Source organism: Talpa europaea (assembly GCF_964194135.1).
Source record: "Talpa europaea genome assembly, chromosome: 6".
In the NCBI taxonomy this organism is placed as follows: domain Eukaryota; kingdom Metazoa; phylum Chordata; class Mammalia; order Eulipotyphla; family Talpidae; genus Talpa; species Talpa europaea.
The window spans coordinates 2,553,257-2,575,799 of record NC_140072.1 but is presented as its reverse complement, the minus strand read 5'-3'; the positions used below and the strand labels follow the sequence as shown (position 1 = coordinate 2,575,799).

The 22,543-nt window shown below is 56.3% G+C and overlaps 1 protein-coding gene across 6 annotated transcripts in view; it reads right to left on the bottom strand.

The window, feature by feature from the left end:
- The window catches only part of ASAP2 (ArfGAP with SH3 domain, ankyrin repeat and PH domain 2), a gene marked incomplete at both ends in the record, with an annotated part of 114,224 nt that overhangs the window by 46,246 nt on the left and 45,435 nt on the right, over positions 1-22,543 (bottom strand). For all 6 annotated transcript variants that reach the window (XM_084235004.1, XM_084235005.1, XM_084235006.1 and 3 more), the window contains 2 exons: positions 10,945-11,090; positions 22,151-22,223. In XM_084235004.1, coding sequence (XP_084091130.1) covers positions 10,945-11,090; positions 22,151-22,223 — 219 coding nt within the window. The remainder of the gene's footprint in view (positions 1-10,944; positions 11,091-22,150; positions 22,224-22,543) is intronic.

The window sequence follows — 22,543 nt, the reverse complement described above, 5'->3', positions numbered from 1 at the left end:
GAACCACTTGGTAAAGCTACTAGAAATTCCTGACTTGTACCCTTGAAATGGGTGAATTTTCCGCATAAGCTCTACATCATTAACGCTGTATTTGTTTTTAATTGTTACAAATACAAACTGAATCCCAGGGGGTTTTATTTTTTTAATGTGTGTGCATTATCATTTTCTCTTTTTTTAAAAAGATTTATTTTATTTATACAAGAACTGGGGTACAGGCCAGATGTGTGGGAGGGTGAAAGGATTCACCAGAGACAGAGCAGGGAACAAAACAGGCAGACGGACCGAAGACACTGCTGAGGGGAGCAGCGGGGAGACAGGAGAGGTCTGCGCGCCATGTGGGACCCTCGCCGGCCGGGATTGAACCGGCGCTGCAGAGGCTGCGGGCAGCTTCACAGCGCTGCGCTCAACCACCTGCACCACCAGGGAGGCCCGATCATTTTATTAGTATTAATTTTAAAAGATAAAATTAAAAATCGAGAAGAGAACGGGGCATGGGCATTTGAAAACATGTTGAGTGGACATCACTCCGCGGCCTTCCACAGCGGCTTACCCAGCAGCCTCTCACCAGCAGCCAACAGTGGCTCTCACCGCGCCCGCATCAAGACTGAGCGTTTGACAGCTAAATATATCGTTGAAAATGTGAGAGGTTAATGCAATTTTCATTTTTATCCTTTCAATTATGACTGACGCTAGTTAGACGTTTTCTTCCGGGTGGCTGAGCAGACGTGCTCCCGTGTGTCGACCTCATTTCTCTCTTTATCTTTGCGAAGTTTTCTCTTTCTGAAGGTCACGGTGTCTTACAACAGGATAGGGTTTAGGGGAACAGGATCCCACTCCTCAGACGTGTGTTGCCACACCACAGCCCCCACCAGACACCCAGGCTCTGCCGCAGGCTGCGGGTGCCCCCGCCCCTTTGCTCCCCTTTAGTAGCCTCAAGTCTGCAGTCCTATTTCTAGGGTTTGTCTGGTTTTGTCTGTTCCTTTATGTTCCACACACAGTTACAGACCTGACCCCAAAGAGCGGCCCTTTGCCTCCCAGAGAGAAGATCCCTGGAGCCCGCGAGGTGTAACTGAACCAGGCAGGGCTTTTGAGGGGCATGTGCAGGAGCGAATTGTGCAGAAGAGGGGTTCAGCCTGAGTCTCTCAGTAGCACATTAGTCTCATTAGTCTCTGAGGGGCACTCAGAGACCCCCCCGGGGCCCTAAAAGGGTCCAGTCATCCGCCGCACAAAGGCAAAGGAAGCGACTCAGGGCGCTAGATTTGGAGTAAGTTTAGTGCGCAGAGAGGGGAGAGAAGAAAGGCTGTTCCCAACAAAACCCCAAAGAGTTCCCACGCCCATGGACGAATGCCCAGGGCCAGCTCAAAGCGAGGCAGCCGGGACCTGAAAGCTCGCCGCCGTCTAGGCGCCTTCTGGTGGGAGCGCAGGGCGGGGACGAGCAGGTCCCAGGGAGCCGGGACAGGAGAGTCTCGGAATTCACAGTGTCCCAGATAATCCACCGTGAAGTCAAGACAATGGCTGCCGCTGCTCTGCCAAGAACTAGAGTAGCCTCCCCATGTCTCCTCCCAGTCTCCTTCCCAGGAGGCCCGGGGGCAGCATGGCGCAGAGGCAAGAGCGTGGCCACCTCCCGTCCCATGAGTCTGCCCTGGCTCCAGCAGCTCGGCTGCCGGGAGGTCTGTTCATGGCGCACTGGGCCCGGAGTCCAAGGCGCTGCACAGGCGTGGGGTGAGGATGGCGCCTATGGTCCGCAGTGCCCTCCCCTAACAGCTCTGCACTGGGCACGCCTGCGCACGGGGCTCTCCGCCTGCTCCCTCTGGGAACTGTGAGATGAACACTAGTCAGGGTCTAATGCTTCTTGTCTAGAGGGTGCCTTTGGTCAGCGTGGAGAGCCAGACTGCGTGGAGGGCCTGCCAGTCTGCGATCTAGTCCACCTGTTCAGATGGAAGTGGGGCAACTCACCCTACCAGCTCACGATTTCTTTTACTGACTGTCTCAAACCCATCGATGGACTGAATGAGCATCAGCCTGTGTCTCCTGGACACCAGCCTCTGTCTGCCCTTTACACTAACTGCCCTCTGGATGGAACGCTCCCCACGCAAGGGCACTTTGACTCAGAGTGAACGTCCAGGAAATGACTGTTCTCGCCTTTGCCCGGGCCCAGACAGCCAGAGCTCTGCAGCCCAGATGTCCTGCCCTGGCACGAATGCCCCGGGGCCTTAAGTCCCGCTCTGAGCCTGCCTGTGTGTGGAGGGGCAGTCCCGCCTGCCTCAGGCTGCAGCTGATACCAGTCTCACCTCTTGGCCAGGATGAAACCACACCCCAAAGATTACTGCACATCCGTGAGCTCCAGCAGTGCCAGCCTCAGTTTATGAGTAATGAAAATGTAATGATCTACAGAAAGAGTGAAATGAGCCCTGGATAACTCAACCAGGATATTTCCCTCCGCCCCAAGGAAGCACTGGGCCTTCTCTTATCTGACTTACTTGCAACAAGTAAAGGATACAAACAGGCATTTTGAAACAGCAGCCAGTGCCTGTAATCAAATTATCTCATTCACTTAAATAGGAGGCAAACTCCACAGCAACGGGAGTCCTCACGGAGCCCTCCCCGTCTGCCAGGGCTTCTGCTGGGTTCACTTAGATGAGTCAATCAGTAGTCAAAGAGCTGTAATCGCACAAGGAGGAAAATGACTCAGCCTGCAGGGACGGGAGAGCGGGAGGGTGGGCCATCGTACAGGAGGGACACGGTATTCTACTGCCACCACCACCGATTAGCAGATAACGTCAGATAAGGCAAGGGGCGGGGCCGCTGAGAGCCAGCTACAGTCATCTTTAAGGTTTCTCATCTTTAAGGCTTCTCGTGCTAATTGTTTGGGGGAGGGCGGGGGGGCAGGGCCAGCTCTGTGCTACCTTCTCCTTCACTCGGGCAATGAGTTAAGTCTGATTTGCCAAACGACCTTGCCAGCGGGAGCCTGGGCAGGATTCGTGATCCAGTGCAGTCATTTTAAGCCGCAGCATTGGGAAGAGAGAATCAGAACAGAAAAAGGCCCCAGGCAGCAATTTCCTGGCTCTGGGCTCATGAAACTAAAGAACAGGTCTTCCCAGGACTCTCCTCCAAAACCCTTAAGAGAGTCCAACTCCCCTTGCGGGTAACCAAAAGATCAAATCATCACCACATGAAACGGCCAGAGAATCGTATCGGAAACGCATCTGTGTCACGTGAGTTTAGAAACCTGAGACACCGCGGAAAACGCTTGGGACCTGTGGAGTTTCCTTTAGAACCTGCACAAATGATGCTGGACCGCAGAGCTGACCAGGAGCGAAGCCAGCACACAGAGGCCGACACCTGCCCGGCTCGGACGAAGGCCGTGCACGCAGCAGAGTCGCCCAAGCCCCCACACCCTCCCAGCAGAGGGTCCGCAGCAGCCAGGACGCCACTACCAAGGACAGCCCCTGCCAGGCATTTCAGGCCACCTCCAGGGGCTGAGCCTAAGGCTGGGGGGAGGGGTGTTGCTAGGGGTGTCAGAGAGCTGGTAAGGGCAACGCAGATTGTGGGCCAGGTTCTGGTTGGCTAGATCAAGCTGAAGGCTGCATTCCTCTGTTGCAAGGGCCCTACCTCAGGGGCTGCTTAGCCACGTGTGGCTCCTGGCTTACTGGACTGGGTGGAGTAGCTGTAGACACAGGAGTTTGGTGCACATAGTTCTGGAGACAGAATGCTCTAGACCAGTGGCCTAAATTTCTAAATTGTAAGATGCTGGTCTAGAGCACTGTCCAAAGAACATCCATCTATGACCCTGTTTCTTTGTGCCCCCTGAGGGTCCCCAGGTCCCAGCTCCTCACTCCCCAACAAGTGGTACCCAGGCAACTGCAGCTCTGCGTCTGTCACTGGAGACTAGTTTCCCATTCTAGATGGTTTCATACATGGAGTCAGAGGTTCGGGGCTGCTTGTGGTTCAGAGGGACCTGGGCACCACCCCAGTCTCGCCATCACAGAGTCAGAAGACGCCACCACATCCTCCAGGACCTCACTGTCCCAGCCAGGTTGGCATCTCTAGGGAACTTACTAGAACTGCGAATGGACCAGCAGCTCCGGGGGTGGCGCTCCGCCGCTCTGCTCTGCGGGGCTCAGGGGCACTGAGTTGAGGACCACAGGTCAGTGACCTGGGGTGGGGGGGGACATGAATTTTCTGACACATTCCAGGTGGTGCTAGAGTTGTGTGGGTCCAGGGGTCGCGCTTTGGGAACCTCTGCTCTGAAGCAACACCCCTCAACTTAAATGTGCCTATGCACCCCTGGGGAGCTTAGGAAAACAAGGGTTCTGGCCCAGCAGCCAAGGGAGGGAGGGCCTGGAGGCTGCACCTCTAAGGAGCCCCCAGTGGTTCAGTGATGCGAGGCTGGGCTCCGGGGGGTGGAGCTGAAAAGGACCAGGTCGAGTGCTCTGTAAGCGCAGTCTGGAGGGCAGGGTACTGATGTGGTTTGTTCCGCTTCAGACTTGAACAAGTGGTTAATGAACTGCTGGAAATTCATCCCCAAAAGGGGATTCACACGATGAAGGGGAAACCTTGAACTGAAGGGGAGACCTTGAACATATCAGTGTAAACTGGCTGACAAGGCCCCGGCAAGAGCCTCTGTGCCCCTGAGCACATCACCCACGGGAGATGGAGGTACCCCTAGTCTTTCTGGCCCATGCCCCCCCTTCTGTGCCCTCAAGCTCCTCCAACCACCAGCTCCCTCCCCTGGAAATGGGCGTATCTCACACTGGAGCAGTGACCACCCAGTCTCTCCTCCCCTGCTGGCTCTCACAGGCTTCTCCTCCACAGCAGAGGCAGGGAAGGTGTCCGGAGCCCTCGCCCCAGGCTGGCCTGAGTCGCTGCCTGCCCTGGGCTCAGTGGCATTTGGACAGTGGCCAGCAGTGTCCTGGCCTCACCCTCCCCGCGCGCTCTCCCCTCCCGCCCAGGCCTCGCTCTGCCCTGTCCCCTCCCAGGGGGCTTTTCCTCCCCTTCCTGACCTCACAGGCCTTGGGGGTGACTAGGGGAAGTGCTATCTTTCCGTAGTGCTAACAACACTATCAAAGCCCCAAACTCGGGGCTGACACTGCTCGGGGAAGAAGATGTCCTGAGCTAATCCCATGCAGGCTTTGTGGACGCCACCCCCACCCCAGACCAAAGCCATCAGGACATTGGGAAAGACACATCCCATCACCACCAAAGGGAAGGTGGCTGGGACTTGAGGGTGGGGTTAAGCAGCCAGAGTTGGTATAAAACCAGACACGTGGGCTTTGGGGTCTCTCGCTCTCTGGCTCGCCTCCCGGCTTCACGGCTCCTGGCTGGCGGCCAGCAATCAGAGCGCCATTTGGGATTCCAGATCGGCGGATCGGGTAGGATGCATTTAAAACTTTGTCTCCCACTTTTCTCCCAGAGCTGTGCATTCCCTCAGTTGCCCTTCCCTTGTCAATAAACCTTTCATGAACCTTTCGCGTGCGCCTGCAGTGGAGCATTGATAAGTCCTTTTAAGCGCGCGGGTGAGGACCCACAGTCAGGCACCCCGTTTTATATCGGGGCTGCCCTATAACAACACCAGCCCCACTACTCTCTGGGGCTCGGGGCACACCGGGGCTGGGCATCCCTTTGGGTCGAGGCTGTGTGAGCCCAGAAAGCCGCTCAGAGTTAAGGCTTTGCGCGTCTCGAAGCATCCAGCTGGGCTGTGTACTGTGTGGCCTCGTACATCGGGGCAAAGGTGCCAGGTGTGAGTGTCAGCAGGTGTGACCCCGTGGAAGCCCCCCGGAGAAGCCCCGGGGCTCAGGCCTGGGGCTCCCAGCCCTGGACTGAAGTCTGAGCTGCGGGGACAGCACCCGCAGCGCGCGGAGAGCAGGTTAGAGGGCCGCTGGCAAGTCGGCGGCCTGGACGGCTGGGGACAGACATGCCGTGGGCCACTGGCGAGTCCCAGGCTTCTTTGGACCCATGGCCCAAACAACGCCATCTTCTACCCCAAGGGTGCGAACAGTACCAGTGCCCTTTAGAAAGGGCCAGAAGAGTTTTCCCTTTCCCTGTCCCCACACCCGCTAACCGCAGGCCCCCACTGCGTTTATTAAAGTTCATGAGCTGTCCTCAGCACTTCGCATGGCCGAACCGCCCGCTCCATGGACGTCTCTGTGGTTCCGACGTGCCTGACATGCCCCAGCCCCTGAACCACCCATGTGCCGTTAATGCCGCGTCTCGTCTCTCCTGCGGCTGGAGTCCTCCCTCGTGCAGACGGACCACATCTTCCCGCGCCCATACTGCAGGCTGGGCCCTCGGGGGGACCGAGGTGAGGACTGGGGAGGGAAGAGCAGGGCCCGCGGAGCCCGGAGCAGGCTTCCCCCGACACGCAACCATGCCCTGCGGACGCGCAGCTGCTGAGAACCCCTTTGCCGGTGCCACAAGCGTCACGGGGGAGCCCCACAAGCCACCCCTCCCCCGGAGAGCCTCCCAGCCCCTCGCTCGGCGGCGGCTATGATGCTGTCCGACTCCTACCGTTTCTGCAGGAAGACATTACTGTGTGCATGTCGTTTGCAGGTGGAACTTCCAGGTTCCTCTTTCAATGCTAGTGACAGTGACGAGACACGCTCAGGCGCCCGGGCCCTCACGGTGGGGTCTCCAACCCGGCTCAGCGTCGGCCGGCCCTGCTCCCACCTCGAGCAGGTGCTGAACTGGCCAACTCTGACGCCCTGGACAGAGCCCACGTGCTGGGGGCACCCTTCTCAGAGCCTGCTCTTCAGCGCAGCTGAAAAGCCACTTTTTAAAGTTTTTTTTTTTTTTTGGGGGGGGGGTTCTGTTAAGTGAAATGAGTCAGGAGAAAGACAAATACTGATTTCACTCATGTGGAATATAGAGAAACAAAGCAAAGGAACAGACAAACTTGAACCAAAACAAACTGAAAAGCTGACTGTAAACCTGAGGCTACCGGCAGGGTGGGGGTTGCGGGGGGTGGGGACCCCAGTGGTGGGTGGCAGCTATGGGTGCTGGTGGCGGGTGTGGCACTGTAGGGCATAAACACCTACAACATGTAGTGTTGTCTCCAAGGTCACCTCCAACAACGTAATAGACAATTAAACTGCAGAATTGAAGCCACTTAAGCACAGAGGCGAATCTGGGAGAATCTTTCCAGGTTTCTCACATCCATCTGGTAAGAGGAAAAGAACCTACGTAGCAGGGAAGCAGGGCTCTGTAATCAGCTGGGTTTCACGCGTGTCACATTTCTGGCACTTCTGCTTCCTTTCATCCTGCACGGCTGCGGGGAGAGAAACGCGCTGGCTTTCCGAAGGTGAGAATCTCGCCCGCTGGAAGAAAAATCGCACTTCTCGTTAAGCTGGCTTTTCTTTGGAAGCGTTCCAACTCCTTGTAAATATTCTTTCACGCTGCAATGCAGGTAGGTGGTAGATCTTTCTGGACAAGGGGGGACCGAAGCTCTTCGCCATACAGAGAGGTGGTGGCTCTCCTGCCTGGGGTGGAGGGCGGGGAGCAAACAATGCTTTAAAAATAAGAGATAGGACAGATGTGGCCTAAAACGGGAATAAGAATGGTATACAAAATACCAAAAAAGGAGAATTTTCCTTTCGCAGGCTTGCTCTCCACCATGGCACCTCAGGAGTGGACCTGGGGCTAGGGGCTGCAGGTTCTGGGGCTGGGGCCCTGGCACTGGGGATGCTGGCACCGTGGGCTGGGGCCTTCGCCGGCCTGGCCTTGAGAAGCAGGCCTCATGGAAGGACAGTTTGGTTGAAATCAGAGATTTTTCTCTCTCCCTCTATTTCTGCTGGGAAGCAGGATCAAGAATACAACTCCCTTTTAAAGTCAGAGCTGAAGCTAAAGTGATGAGCGTGGACGTGATGCTGTGGCCGCTGGACTAGACTGAGGTGACCCGTCCCAAGGACAGCAGAGTGTCCCCTGTGCTGGGTCTGCCACAGACATTAAATTCCTTTAATCGGGAGGCTGACCCTGCGAAGTGCCATGGCTTCCCCATCCGGGTTTGAAGATGAGGCCGCCCCAGCAGAGCACCCCATTCCAACCCCCACTCCTGGTTTTTCTTTTCCTCCAATGAGGAGACAAGAGGCCTTAATGTCTTTAAATGCCACAGTGATGGCTCTGCAGTATCAGGCCTGGGTGTGGGTCCCAGGCTGAGGAGCCTTGGCAGGAGCACCCTGGGCAGACAGAGCAGCACAGGCCACCCAGCTGCCAGAACTCTCCCACCTGACCACCTCGCCCTGCTTGCCTCACCGGGCCGCTTGCCCACACACAGCCACCAGGGACTGGCTGCAGAGGGCAGGGTGGGGCTGGGCCTTGTGGGGGTTTCTGAAGTGCCGGCAGCGCTGAAGCTGTGGGGTTTGGGCAGCATGCCTGCACAACCTCTGGGCCCTGCCCTGCTCTTGGCTTTGCAGAAACCAAGAACAGCAGCAAACTGCTTCTATTTAGCTGGGCAGCTGCCCATGCTGATACACGAGGACGGGCTGGTATTTTCAGGTCCTCCCCGTGTAATGCAGCCCTTCTACACCTGAGGCTCACGTCCAAAAGCCAGCAAGGAGCAAGTTCAACTCTTTAAACCACCCAGAGTCTCATAATGTAATCTACAGAGTGGGGCTAACAGAGTGGGGCTGTTAATAAATATTAAATCCGAAATGTGTATAAACAATTGGCTACATCCTATACACTGACCCAAGCATGGGGCCGCCACCCCCAGCCTGCAGCACTGAAAAGCCAGGTATAGACAGCAGCTGGGTGAAGATGAAGGAGCCGGTGCTGGAGTGGGGGACAGACCCCGGCTGGCAGCGTCCTGCATTGGCCACACTCTCAGCTCCCTGTTTGGTGGCCCCGCCGGGCCCCCCAGCCTGTCCCCGGTGCCTCTCCCTGCTTGCTCTCCTGGCTCACACATCTGCCTTTCTCCCCTCTTCACTGTGCTGCAGCGCATCCTTCAGGAGTTCCAGAGAAATGAGGTCTAAGCGCTGCTAAGCCTTTTGAGCCTTGCGCGTCTGGAAATACTTTTAATTTTGCTCTCAAGTTCAGTGGTCTGGGTACTCCAGGTAGAATTATGTTCCTTGGGGTGGCAGCAGGATGGCTCCTTAAAGTCCCCAGAGTGACTGTTGAGACGTGGCTGGCCCTGGGGGTCTTGATCCTGTGTGCTTTCTGGAGTGTCCAATGTCTCCCACAGTTTCACCCCAGGGTGGGCCTCTTCTGCACCCTGCGCGCACCTGCTCCCTAAGGCGCGAGGCCTTGGCTGCGTTCTCGCCTCCTGTCTTCTGTTGTCATTTTTGAAAACTCCTGTATCCTCGTCTCATCTTTCCTATATTTTCCGTTTTTTGTCTTTTTGTTCTGTCTTCTGGGAGATTTCTTCCACTCCAGTCCTTCTTGTTGGATTTCTGATTTTTCATTTCATACCTTCTTACACGCATTTTCTCCCCTTCATTTAAGCGCATCCCGCTCCTGCCTTCCTGGCACAGGGTCTTTTCCCATTTCTCAGTAGAATTACATGTGGTTTCTTCAAAGTTTTCTCCGGTCTTTGCATCGCCTGTTTTCCCTGTTGCTTCTTCTGCTTAGCGTGCCCCCTCGCATGCTGGAGGCTGCTCTCTTCCACCAAGGAGCCAGGCCCCAAGCTTGGCCGCAGCTGGCAGCGCCGCCTGCGTGGGCAGGGCTCGCCCCTGAGGGGCTGGGGGCTGGCCTTCTCGCTGGAGACCCCGTCAGCACTGGCAGAGCAGCTCCCTGGCACCAGCCACCTCCACTAATGAGCAACCCTCTGCTCTGACAAGGGCCAAGCCCCTCACCAGCACGTCTGCACCAGCCCCGAAGCAGGCCCGCCCCGGGGCTGGGGCTCCCGGCAGCACGCAGGCGCCTGCTGTGGGGGCAGCGGGAAACACACATATGGGACTTGCTCAAAGTCCCAGATGCTTTCAGGTTAACCCGAGGATACACCTAGTGCAGCGAGAGCCTTTTCTTTCCACCACTTCCAACTGGGAGGTTTTACAACTGAAGCTGGGGAGGGAGGCCAAGAGCCTCAATGGCCGGCTTCTTTCCCTGCGGTTTAGGGGCGCACACTGTGTCCCCTTGTTTCTGCCTGTCGACGGCCAGACTCGAGACCCTGCCATCAGCACCGTGCCCGTTCCCAGAGTGATGAACTGCTTCTTCACATGTTATGAGCTCGCTGACAGGGGAAATGAAAAAGACACTGTTGTTTGAGACCTACATAGGGGCATTATTGAGTTCTTGACCTGGTCTGCTCTTCCAGGGCCTTTGGGAGAAGCTGGGGGAGAAAAACAGGAAAGAGATGCCGGGAGATCTCGGCGCAATTCCCCTGGGGGTGGGGGGCCAGGGCAGGGTCATGCGCCCTCTGGGCTGCCCACTTGGGGACTCCTCCCACCACGAGGACGGCACCGAGCTGCCAAGTGCAAGAAAGAGCTCATTGAGCCCCGCTGCCAGGCCCGCCACGGCCCAGCGGCTCGCAGCCTGCGCTTGAGAAGTGAGGCTGTTTCAGACTCTGGATCGGAGCATAAAAGGCCTTTAAACACTCGTGGTAATTTCTGGGCTTTGATTATAGGTTAGCTTGCTGTGTGAGACAAGCCTGAAACATATTTATTAAATATTATCCGTTTAAATGCCTACTATAATTACCAGAAACAGATGACTCTACGCAGTTCAGAAATTATTAAAAACTGGAGTCAGAGGCCCTCAAGAAGATGAAAGCACTTACCCACTTTGTTCCACAGCTGTGCATGCTGAAAATGCTGAGTTGAATTTAAAACAAAAATCACGGTTCTAACATTTACTCCAAAGTGACGCAACGCGTGTAGGAAACAGACGCTGTCAGGTGCTACAGGAGCCCGACGTCCACTCCCCGCGGGGCCGTGAGCCCTCCCCGCCCTCTCGGGCCGCCTGTCCAGCTCGGGGGCCGCAGCCCTGGCCTGCCACGCGCCTCACTGCACTTACCAGGTTTTTAAAGAGCGCGGTCAGCTCCTTGGTAAAGACAGAGAACTTCAGGAAAGCACTTCCCAGGTCCGGGTCATCTCTGCACACGCAGTTGCCACCAAACTTCTCCAGGGCTTGGGTGTACTGCTCCTCGTTCTCCACATGCGCTGCAAGGGAGCAGGGGGTGCACTGTTAATATACTGACCCCTCTGCCCATCCACCCGGGGCTTCCGAGTTGCCAACAGGCTGCAACATGTGGAGAAATGCAAGCCACGCCAGGAACAGAGAGTGCTGCTACCACAGCGACCCACCGGGCAGCAGCGGACCCCAAAGAACAAGACGGCCAGAGGGCACGAGACGAGCCTCCCTCCGGGAACAGTCTCCCGGGTGCGAAGGCCAAGGAGCCCTGATGCTGTCCACGTGTCCCAGCACCACTCCTGGCGTCGTGCGATGCCCAGCGCCAGCTGTCAAGTCGGTGGGCTCAACACCTGACTGCTATAGTAGGCCAGGGGAGAGGCCTGCCTGCGCTAGCCTGCAGCTCACGATGGTGCTGACCCATGGTGTCCAGGCTCAGATTCCACACCTCTGCCCAGATGCCCTGCCCTCCTGCCTCCTGCGCACCCACAGACCCATCCTTCCTCCAAGAAGCCCTCCGTGACTACTCCATGGGCTGGTGTCTGGCCGGGGCACCTTTCTGCCCTTGCACTTAGCATGTTACACTGAAGTTGTCTGGTGCATGAGTGTCTGATATGTTGGAGGTGCCTCAGGGCAGGCATAAGTTTTACACATCACGTCTGGAGAGAAGAGACACGCCCTGACCTGCCATCTGACGGCCCCTGAGGGCCACCATCTCAGAGCAGCACCTGCAATGCAAGGGCAGGCGCCTGGGCTCGGGCCTCCCACGTTCCCAACCCTGCTGGATGTAGAGTCCCTCCCGGTTCCAGCCACAGAAGCAGGAGCCCTGGGAGGAGACACAGGGAAGTCAGTGACGCTGGAATAACGCCCTCGCTTCAGGGCAGATGTTTTAAAGTGAATCCAGCCAGTCTCCAGTAAAACAGCTTCCGTTGGCATGGACGCCTGATTTCTGTTTTTTCAGCACTTCAGTAAGAAATGCCACACAGCGAGCCTGGCGGCTGGCGAAGGTGGGCAGAGGCACAGCTGCACGTGGGTGAGCGTCAGGATGGAGCACTGCAGCGTCTGCAGTGGGAACCAGGCTGAAGCCCCTGTGGCGCCCGACTGTCTGTCAGGGCACGAAACCAACGCCAGGCAATGCCAGCTGGCTGGCTGATAGGCACAAGGGGGACAGCGGCTGTGGAGGAGGCCAGGCCTCGGTCTGACCCCCAGGAGCAGGGTTTGCCAGCCCAGCCTACCAGGGAGGTGTTCACCCCTAACCTCCAGCAGCACCCGGTGCCCTGGGGGTCGCCATGTGGATCTGACAGTCACAAGAGAAACAATTTCACTCTTCTGGGTCTTTCTTTTTTGATATTCCAGAAAAGAATCGGAGAGCTCTGCACAAATAAATTTCTGAGATTATACTCAGCAAACCAGTTAAGATGGACGGACAGAGGGACACATACACCCTGCCCCGGGAAGGCTCACGGAAGGCCTGGCTCCAGTCCGTGCCTTCCTGGAGGGCTCCTGCTCCGGGGCTGGGGTCTGGCTGCAGGAAGGAGGGAGGTGCTGCGACCTGATTGGGGTCAGGCTGGAATCTGAGAACGAGGCGGGACCTGAGCTCAGTCCCAGCCGACAGCAGCACAGGTGTCGTTTCTGGGGGCACAGATGACTCCTCATCTGTGGTCTCTGCACTCACACCCACTTGGCCCCACAGGTATCGATTCTCGGAACGTTGAAGGGGGATCGGGGTTCAAAGAGATCACACAGCTTGTCCCAGAAGACAGCCGGACAGGGCAGAGCTGGGGTGTGGTGTTTAAACCCAACTCTCTGGACATCCAAAACCACCCCCCACCCCCGTGACGCGCACGTCTGTGGCTGAGAGCAGCTCACCTCGGCCAAAGTGCCCAAGTGTGAAAAATTCCGTTTCAGTGACCGACAGAGTCGTGCCTCCTATTTCCCACTAGTTATAATTCTAGCATGCAGGGTTACCACAGGCAGATCCTTACAAACCAAATGCTATTTTGTGCTCAGAACTAGGGGTTGAAGGGGCCACGCCAGGGTGGTCTAGAGGGAGCGGTGGCCACGAACAGCATCAAGGCTGCGGCCCCTTCCCCCCTAGTTCACAGCAGCTTCCTGGCAACACCCTGGAGGAGTCTGCTCCGGGGTATCCTTCATGGGGCTGGGGGAGGTGAGTGCAAAAGCACAGATGGCTGAGCAGGGCTGTACCTCCCCTGGGAGCTCTGAGCACCCCCCCAACATGGTGACTGGACCCCGTTACAGCAGTTTAGGTCCATGCCCACAGTGAGGAGGGTTTAGTACGTGCCTTTTGTTAAGCCTTTTGCTCAGTTCAAGGTAATAGCCCTTTGAGGCAACTACGATCACCCTTTTTTCCTTTGGGATGATCTGGGGTTCAGAGGGGTGACATGACCTGCCCAGGACTGCACAGTGGGAGGGGGCGAGACAGGAGCCAGGTCCCATGCACGGTCACACGGCGGCTGCTCCGGCCCACAGGCACCGCAGGGGGGACCCCGCTTCCCTTCGCCAGGACTCAGCCCCCAAGAAGGGATGCGCAGCGAGGCTGAGCGCCAACTCCAGAAACAGAACAGGCTGCCGCCCGCCTTCCCGCTGGGCTCCCCGACCGGCCACCTGGTACAGGTCCGGCTGGTAAAATTCCCGCCCTTACACATCCCCAGATAACGCGCCAGCCTCAGCAGTCCGGGGCGGGTTGGTGAGTCTTCTGGCTCCTCCTGCTCATTTCATGTATTTATAGTTCATGTGTTTGGCTCCACTGCCACCATCATCATTGCCGGAAGCGCCAACGGCCCCAGTGTGGGGCAGGGGCATCTCTTCTTGCCACTCCAGTTGGAGTCTATAACACATCTCTCTCTTCTTGCAAACAAACTGGAAGCTTCTGGATAAAGCCACCACCCTGGGTCGCTCCCTGCCTTCCCGAACAGCCTGCAGCACCCACTGTGAGGGCAGCAAGCCCCCCCTCCACAGACACCTGTGAGCTGTTCCGGATCCCCCAAGTTTGAGATTGTCTTACTAGACAGAAAGTAGTCGAGCGCGTCTATGTTTCTTTTGCCAAAAGCAAACTTAAAATAGGAACCTAATATAAATAGCTTGGGAATAATAAAGTTTCTGGAAAGAACCCAAACTGGGTCTATCAGCTTTTATATCCAGAATTGTGAAAGCTGATCTTCTAAAAAGAGCTCGCTCTCCCACCTCCCACTTGTTTAAATATATCTTCAACTCTGGTTTTTATTAATGATCCAGACCTCAGAGTCTCCGACGTGGGAGGAGCTTGGGAAAGCGAGACTCGGAGTTGCTGAGACCAGGGTAGGGCCAGACCCGGCACCTCCCGGGTGTGACCCCGCAGCGCTCCTGTTTGGCTGCACAGGAGTCACGCTTCCCACCACGCCGCGCACAGGAAGATGAGGAGGGACGCTCAGGCCTTGTTATGAAGCCAGCGAGGTGCACACTGCGGTGAGCGCTGAGGGCCTGGTTTGGGGGTGTAATTTTAGTTTACTCAATTCTGTTATTTTTCAAAAATCAGGGAAAAGGACCAGTTAGCATTTTTGGTTCAAGCAAAAATTGTTGGATCCAAAAAAGTACATAAGGGGCCTCCCTGGTGGCGCAGCGGTTGAGCGCTGGGTTGCGAAGCTGCCCGCAGCCTCTGCAGCGCCGGTTCGATCCCTGGCTGCTCCCCGGTGGAGGAGGGTCCCCCATGGTGCGCAGACCTCTCCTGCCGCCCGCTGCTCCCCTCAGCAGTGTACTTCAGTCCTTCTGCCTGCTCTGCTCCCCGCTCTGGCTCTGGTGAATTCTCTCACCCTCCCGCGCTTCTGAGTGTCCCCAGTGCTTGTATAAATAAATCAATAAATCTTAAAAAAAAAAAAAAAAGACACAAGGCAGCCCCTTTAGTCCTACTCCAGGGGCTGCCACATTGAGGAAGCCAGTCACAGATGCTGCGTCAGGGCGATCCACCGTGGCCGCCTCTGCTCCATCAGGAGCCTCCGCATCACTGCAGATGCTGCACTCATTACTTCCAGCCCCAACACAGACATGTCACAGCCTGGCCACGGGGGACAAAGACCAGTGCCATCAATGTCGAGGAAGACATGTTAATCCAGGCAGCGATGCCTGCCATGTGCCGGGGCATGGAGGACCCAGCGCCTGGGGCTCCAAAGTCAGGAGCCGCTTCCAAACAGAAGCAGCAGGACAGGAAGGTGTCAGCTGGGGAACGTCCAGCCCCCTGTTCAGAAGCTGCGGATACTTTCTTGGGGTGCATCCAGCCCCCCCACCCTCCAGACCAACCCGGGGCAGCCCAGGCCACACAGCTCATTGAAAAGACGGGCAGCTTCCTAAAGATGTGCCCCAGGCAAGGGCGGCTGACGATGGGCGCAGTGGATTCTGGCCATTTCCCCGGAGCTGGGCCTCCACCTCGTTGGGTCTCAAGTCTCAGGGGAAAGAGACACCTCAAGCAAGAGAACCCCCACTTCTGCACATGCTCTCTCCCTTGGCCATCCCATGGAAGAAATAATTTTTTAGAATTTTATTTCTAGAACCATCCCAGATAAAGGGCTTTCTGTGCGTGATTCGATAGATAATCTGCACTGAGTCCACCCCCCATGATTTCTGCCACCCACTAATCCCACTTCTCAAAATCGATGACTAGAAACACTCGTGGTGACGTGCAGACAGATCAGCTTCTAGGAGTGAAAGCAGAAAGTGTGGCCGGCACCGCAGTGTGGACACGGCCCAGAGCGTCACTGCAGGACGGAGCGTCCCAGAGCTTCAGGCCAGCATGCAAGAGCAGGGTCAGGACAGAGGCCAAGTTTCAAAAAGGCAGGACACACCACTGACTACTTCCTCTCGATTCCACAGGTGAGACGCAGGAAGCGTTGTGAAGGGCGAACACCTCCTCTGCTGACGGTGGAGTCAGCCGTGACCCCAAGCTGCCAAATGCCAGGCCAAGTGCTTGCCCCATGACTGGCCCCTTTCCCAGGTGGGGTTCACAGGGTGGCAACAAGCCAGGCATGTGAATCCCCAGCCGGGGCGGCCACTGTGAGCATCCAGGCTGCGGCCGTGGCCGGGGCGCACAAGTCACGGCCTCCCCGAGCCTCTGTGTGACATGGGGACAAGAGGCCCAGCCCAGGCCCTGACTTTTTTCTCTTTTTTCCCTGATTTTCTAAATTTTCTAAACTAAGCTCCAATTACCTGCACACTCAGAAAGCAAGGAAAGGAAAAAACAGAACAGAGAAATCAGAAGTGCCAGCTCCAACGGCCAGTTCTCTGTGCCCGTGCTGGTCGAGAATCTCACCCCATGTTTCTCCTCCCAGTGCTCCGGGGTGAGCTGGAACCTGAGCACCTGCCTCACCTCTGAAGGCACCAAGCCCACGCCTGTGGGTGCAGCGAGGACGCCCTTCCTCCTAGCGGCCCCTGAGCCCAGGCTCAAGCCAGCAGCTGGAGAAGGCCCCGGGCGACTCGCCCGACACGTCCTCCACTTTCCCCACCACACTGTGCTCTTCTGACTTCCAAAGCCCCATTCAGAACTCATCTCCATGAAGCCTCTCCACGGGTGACCCCTCTGACCCTTCTTCCTCAGGAAACGGCCGGTCCCTGCGGATGTCCTCCCAGGACATGCTCGGTCCAGGCAGGGCCGGCCGGGCAGCTGCACGCGCGCCCAGGCCAAGGTGTGAGCTGACCGCTGAAACATGAAAATTGGCGTCTGTGCTCACCCCACCTTCTCTGATGTCTTAAACTAGAGGCAAGAAAATGGTAGCTGAAAGTCTGTGGGAAGAGCGTAACACGCCAGTTACTCCACGGGAAACTACAGCTCGTGTCTCTGGCTGGAGAGAGAGGGGTGAAGAATCGAGACGGAGCCACTGGAAACCGACTGTGTTCACGCTGGTGCTTTGTCACTTTACGTCACACGCGCACAGCACCGAAAACACGCCACGCTCACTCTTATTTGTTCCTTGTTCCTGACTCTTGTTCCTTGTTCGAGACTCTTCTGGGCACTTGCGGCTAAAACCCAACCACATGACCATTAAGATTCATGGAACAGGCCCCCCGGCGAGCAGGCCTCAGCGAGAGGCAGACTCACGCCAGCCATCTGGTGCAAGGTCAGAGGCGAGATGGAGGACATGGGGCTCCGGGGCAGGTGGCCGGGAGCAGGCAGGGCCGGGGAGACCGTCACCCCAGGAACGAAGGAGCCACCAGGGAGCGTGGTGACGTGACAGGCCCTGCACTTACGAGGGCAGGATTTGGAGGGCCAAGGACGAATGACGCTTCACACCTGCCACCACACAGCTGTGAGGCTCGACACGTGACACCCACGTTCCCGGAGGGAGAGACGACACTGTCTGTGAGGATAAGTCACTTTCCTGGAGCTGGTGACAGGAAAGACTTCTCAGAGGCGGTGAAGCGACAGGAGCTTCCCACTCAGCAGGTGAGGTGAAGGCTGGGTGCCTGCTGCCTGCCACCCAGACTCTGCTTCCCCGGGGAGCTGCTTGCCAGACCAGACCAGCACTGAAGCCAGCAGACAGAGGCCTCACGCGGGAGCTGGCCAGCTCCCCTGTGGCCGGAACCCCAGGTGGTGCTTGGAGCAGCTGCAAGTGTGGAGGGCCGGACAGCACAACTTGTATGTGCAGCTACCTTGATTCCTGAGTTGGAAGAGCAATCTGAGGAGTTGCATTACAGGATGTGTGTTTTGCCACCACAAGTGTGCTTTCAGACGCTCCCAGATGCCCTGCACCCCACCTCCGCAGAGAGCACAGACGGGAGGAAAAGAGGCCTCCTACGATAAGTCCCAGGGGCCAGCGCCCCTCAGGGACATGTAGCCCTAGAATGTCCATGGTGCCAAAGCCACCGATCACAATAGCTACCACTCATGGGATACACACACACTCTCTCTCTCTCTTCCATCTTTTCTATCACTGCAAGGTTTCCAGATGCAGAGTTGGGCCCAGAGAGCTGCTAAGTGGCGCTGTAGGGCGTCACAGCTGGTCAGGGCACCCGAGGCGCCCCACTGTAACTGCAGGCTGTGGCTACATAGGTCCTTCCGTCTTCTGGTTTTCACAGATACCAACAAAAGTCAGGACAACACACTCACTTTGGCTGCACATATACTAGAAGTCACAAAAGGGTTTGGGATTGTCTCTCCAGGAAGAACCAGCTTTGCACAGTGTTCCATACCATCTCTTGGGGTGCAGAGACCACCTGCACCTGTCCACAGACCAAGATGCCAGGTAGGAAAAAACTCCTAGCCTGGACCACCTTGTTTCCTAGCAAGTGCAACCCACAAGTCACCCCTCTGAACCCCTCTATTCTCAGCCAGAGAATAGCAACTGCCAGAGCTTCTACTTGAAGAGACACAGCAAGGTCTTAGCGTCACGTACAGTCCTTCCCCTGCAACTCCCTCCAGTCCAGGGCCACTAGCCCCCGGCAGACCCTCCTCCTCCCCAATGGCCAAGTCTCACTGGGGCTGCTCACCCTGCTAACTTCTCCCTCACTCGGGTCAAAACCTGCTCCCATGAATCTACCCTCGAGAGAGGAACAGCCAAGTCTTGCTTCCCCTTCCCAAGGAAGCCCCAAGTGTGTCTGTGCGCCCCGAGCCCAGCTCTCCCACAGCAGTTTGCAGCTCCAAGAGTCTGACGTTCTGCTTGAGAAACTGCTCTTAGGGTTCACATTCACAGGCACGACACGCGTCCCGCGGGCGCCGAGGGCTCACCTGGGCACGGCTGTCACACACTGGCTGCTACTGAGCTGGGGGTCCAGCAGAACCACCTGGTGCTCTCACTGGATCACTGTGCCCGGCTGGGTGACAGCTGGGATGTCCCCGTGGCATTCCCAGAGACCACGTGGTCTCTGTCCTGCACACCCTCAGCCCGGCCCAGACGACACCCAGGCAGTGAGGTGCCACGAGCAGAGCAGACCCAGGGAAGCTGGTCTGGTTCTGAGTCTCAGCTCCTCCAGTTCTGGCTCCGGAAACCCCCAGGTACGTTCCTGCTCTGGGTCTCGGAGACGGCATCTGTGACTGGGCTACGGCCGGGACTGAAACACGGAGTCTTGCGAGGCGGGGCGTCTGGGAACAGCACTGCCCAGTGCCTCCTGTGACAAAGACGCCCTCAGTGTCAGAGGACCACTGCGGTTCCTTTCTCTGCTCTGAAGCCCATGGGCATCAATACAGAGTCACTTTCTCTTTGCCATGGTCACTTGCCACATGCCTCTGTTCCTGTCATCACAGGGGTGGCCCACACTGGAGTCTGCACCAGGAACCGCACCGGCTGCCACACAGCCACGGCTCCAGCCCACGGCTCTCCCCTTTGGCTTTGGGGGCTGGGGCCTGGCACTGGGACGGCAACGCCACAGCACTCTGTGTGTCTTCCCATGTGAAGATTTTCCTTTCTCTTGCCATGCACTCCCAGTGCTTCCCAGAACCTCCAACAAAGGGGCCTTCTCCCCAGGTTTGCTGGCAGGTTATTTTCAGGGTAATAGGTGGAAGCCACACCAGATGTCTTACAGGTCACGCCCTAAACTACGGCCTGATCCTTCTGAATGGCGCGATCCTGATCATACAAGGTATTTCATGGAAGCAATTGTTGGCGTTAATTGTAAGCTCTGCAGTAACTTTGCAGCCACGTTCTAACTAGCATGAAAAGTAACAGCAACGCAGAGCGGAGTTCTCATTTTCTTTGCAGGTGGAAGATGCGAAGGGGTTGAGGGAACCTGAGTATGTCTTTGTTCATCCTTTTTCTTTCAGAGATGTGCGGATTCCTCCAGGACATTCAGGTGGAGGGGCCAGAAGAGCTCCACTGAGTGTTTTAGATTGAGTAATTTGAGGGAAGTGAAAAATGAAAGTCTTTTGTTGCTTACTTCTCGATAAAGATGAAATTTTCCACCCACGGCTATGTCAGACACAGCTGAAAAATGTTAGCTTTAACTTCCTGGGGAGGGAAACACACCTCTGGCCTGAGGCAGAGCCTGGGAAATTTTCGAGCTGTGCAAGTTTCAGTGCTCGAACTGGGCTTTTTCTTTCTTTTTTTAAGATCACATAATCATCTATGATGAGTGGGAAAAAATGATTGTAGAAAGTTTCTCAACAAGTCATTATAATAACTACTTTTGCAAACCTGTAGACAAAATGTTCTAGAAAATACATGCAACTGGATTATTCACCATCCTTTTGCAAACTGGAAGCAAATAAAATACACTTGCCATTATGTAATGAAACGATTGTTCTGTATATATGTGGGTCACAACAATACCCCTTTGGTCCAGAACAATGTTTTTGAAGTGGGGGTGAGAGGCGAGATCAAAGACAGCATTCTCCAAGCCCGCCAGCTTTAGCATCAACCTGGGAACTTACGTGATTACAAATTCTTCAGGCTCCATCCTGGCCATACTGAACCAGAACTGGGGGGGGGGCGGGGTATGTGTTGGCGGGGGGGGGAGGAAATCTTCGTAGTAACAAGCCCTCCAGGGGGTCCTGGGGACAGGCTGACATTTCAGACCACTTCTCTAAAGCAAGGGTTGGCACACTTTTCCCTAAAAAGTCAGGGAATAAATAGGAAAGGCTTTGCAGGCCAAGAGAAAATACTGAGGTGATGGCGGAGGTAAGTGGTGAGACAGTGAAGGTCATCTGAGCTCCCAGGCTGTAAAAATAAAGATGGCTGCTCCGAGGCATCTCAAATCCCTCTTCTACTTAATCCGATAAAAACCGTCAACTAACAGAACAGAGAGCCTGCAGACCGACACAGCACATGCCCGAGATGGCAAGTCTCTCTCCCACACCGCAAGGGCAGCCTGAGAGCGTCCAGCAGAACTGTCAAAACAAACATTTGCCGCATGCCCGCTACGTGCCAGCAGCCCCCGTGCCAGCCACTCTCAGGATGCCCCGGAAGCAAATCTGTGGCTGACATGCTCCAAGATTAAACTGAGGTTCAGAAAGACCTAAGGGGCACAGAGCTCCACTCCAGGCCTCCTGGGTTCTATGGCCGCGTGCTCTTACCCTGCTGTACTCTGCCCCAAGAACTGCACTTGCCACCTCTTTGAGGCGCAAAGGTCAACAGACATAAAACTATTAGGGAGCAATAAACATAAAGCAGCATTTACCGTGAACTGTGCCTGCATTGTAGATCTGCTCTCTCCTTTATTTCATTAATCAGAAGTTATTTAGCCTCAGAACTCAGAGGGGAGGTGGTAGGCAAAGACACTCCCCAAGTCGGCACCTCCTAATTCCTGGATCCTGGGGAGAAGTTATGCCACCCAGCCAGAGATGGAGGCTGAGGTTGTTAATGGGGCAAACCTGCATTGGGGAGAGATCCTGGATCAGCTGGGTGGCCCACAGGGTCCTTACATGTGGGAGGGGGGCAGAAGAGTCTGCGTCTGGTGTGGAATGAACGGCACCCCGCCTTTACCCATTCACACGTGGAACTCTTAACCCTGTGATGGCCTTTGGAGGGGCGGCCTTTAGGGGGATCAGGTTAACATTAGGCCACATGGGTTGGGCCTGTGCTGGGATTAGCGTCTTTATAAGTGACAGATGGTGGCCTTCTGCGAGCCAGGGAGACGCCTTCCATCACCAGGGCCCAGTCATGCTGGTGGCCTGGCCTTGGGCTTCTGGCTTCTGGGACCGCGAGGAAGCACGTCTGTGGTGCTTTGTCAGGGCAGCCTCTGAAGTCTAAGCCAGTGCCCGAGGAACATGGCATGCGAGGCAGACGCTGCCAGCCACGGCTGGCTCTGAAGAGGGGCGATGGCCACAGCCAGGGGATGCAGGTGTCCTCTGGAAGCTGGGAGGACCAGGCAACTCTCCCCAGAGCCTCCCAGAGGAGCTCTGCAAACCTGGCGCTCAGCCCCGCGAGACCATTTTGGACACCTGGCTCCAGAACTGTGAGCGTCACGGATCATGTTGGGGGTCATTAGTGATGGTGGCCACAGAAAACCAGAAAGTGCAGGAGGAGCTGGGGCAGGGCTGGAGGAACAGGCAGGCGGGCTGGAGAGGGGCTGGGCAGGACACACCCCAACGCAGAGCTTAGGGCTCTGCACGCCCAGTGAACAGTGATCAGTACAGCACGTCCCCCACGGAGGCCAGGAACGAAGGCATACTCACCCAGCCCGGAGATATTTATTGCCTTCACGGATTTCTTCATTTTGTAAAGAACCATCCGGTCCACATCCAAAGCCTGAAACACAGAGAATACATCAATTAACACATGTGTTGGACCTTCAGTCACAACTACAGAGGGAGAGTGGCCAGATCAGGGCCATGTGGAGGGGCCTGGACTGCCTTACTTCTGCCTGGGAAGAACTTCTGTATCAGTTCTCCCTGGGAACCAGAAAGGCTCTGGATGCGCCTGCTGCCAGGGGTGCCCCACTGTGTCACGCTCCTCCCGTGACAGAGTCAGCGGACGTGAACAGGAATTAGGGACGGCAGGTAGATGGTGGGCAGGGTGCCCTGTGCCCCCCCAAGATGGCTAATTTAAAGCAATGGTGGGCCCTGGCC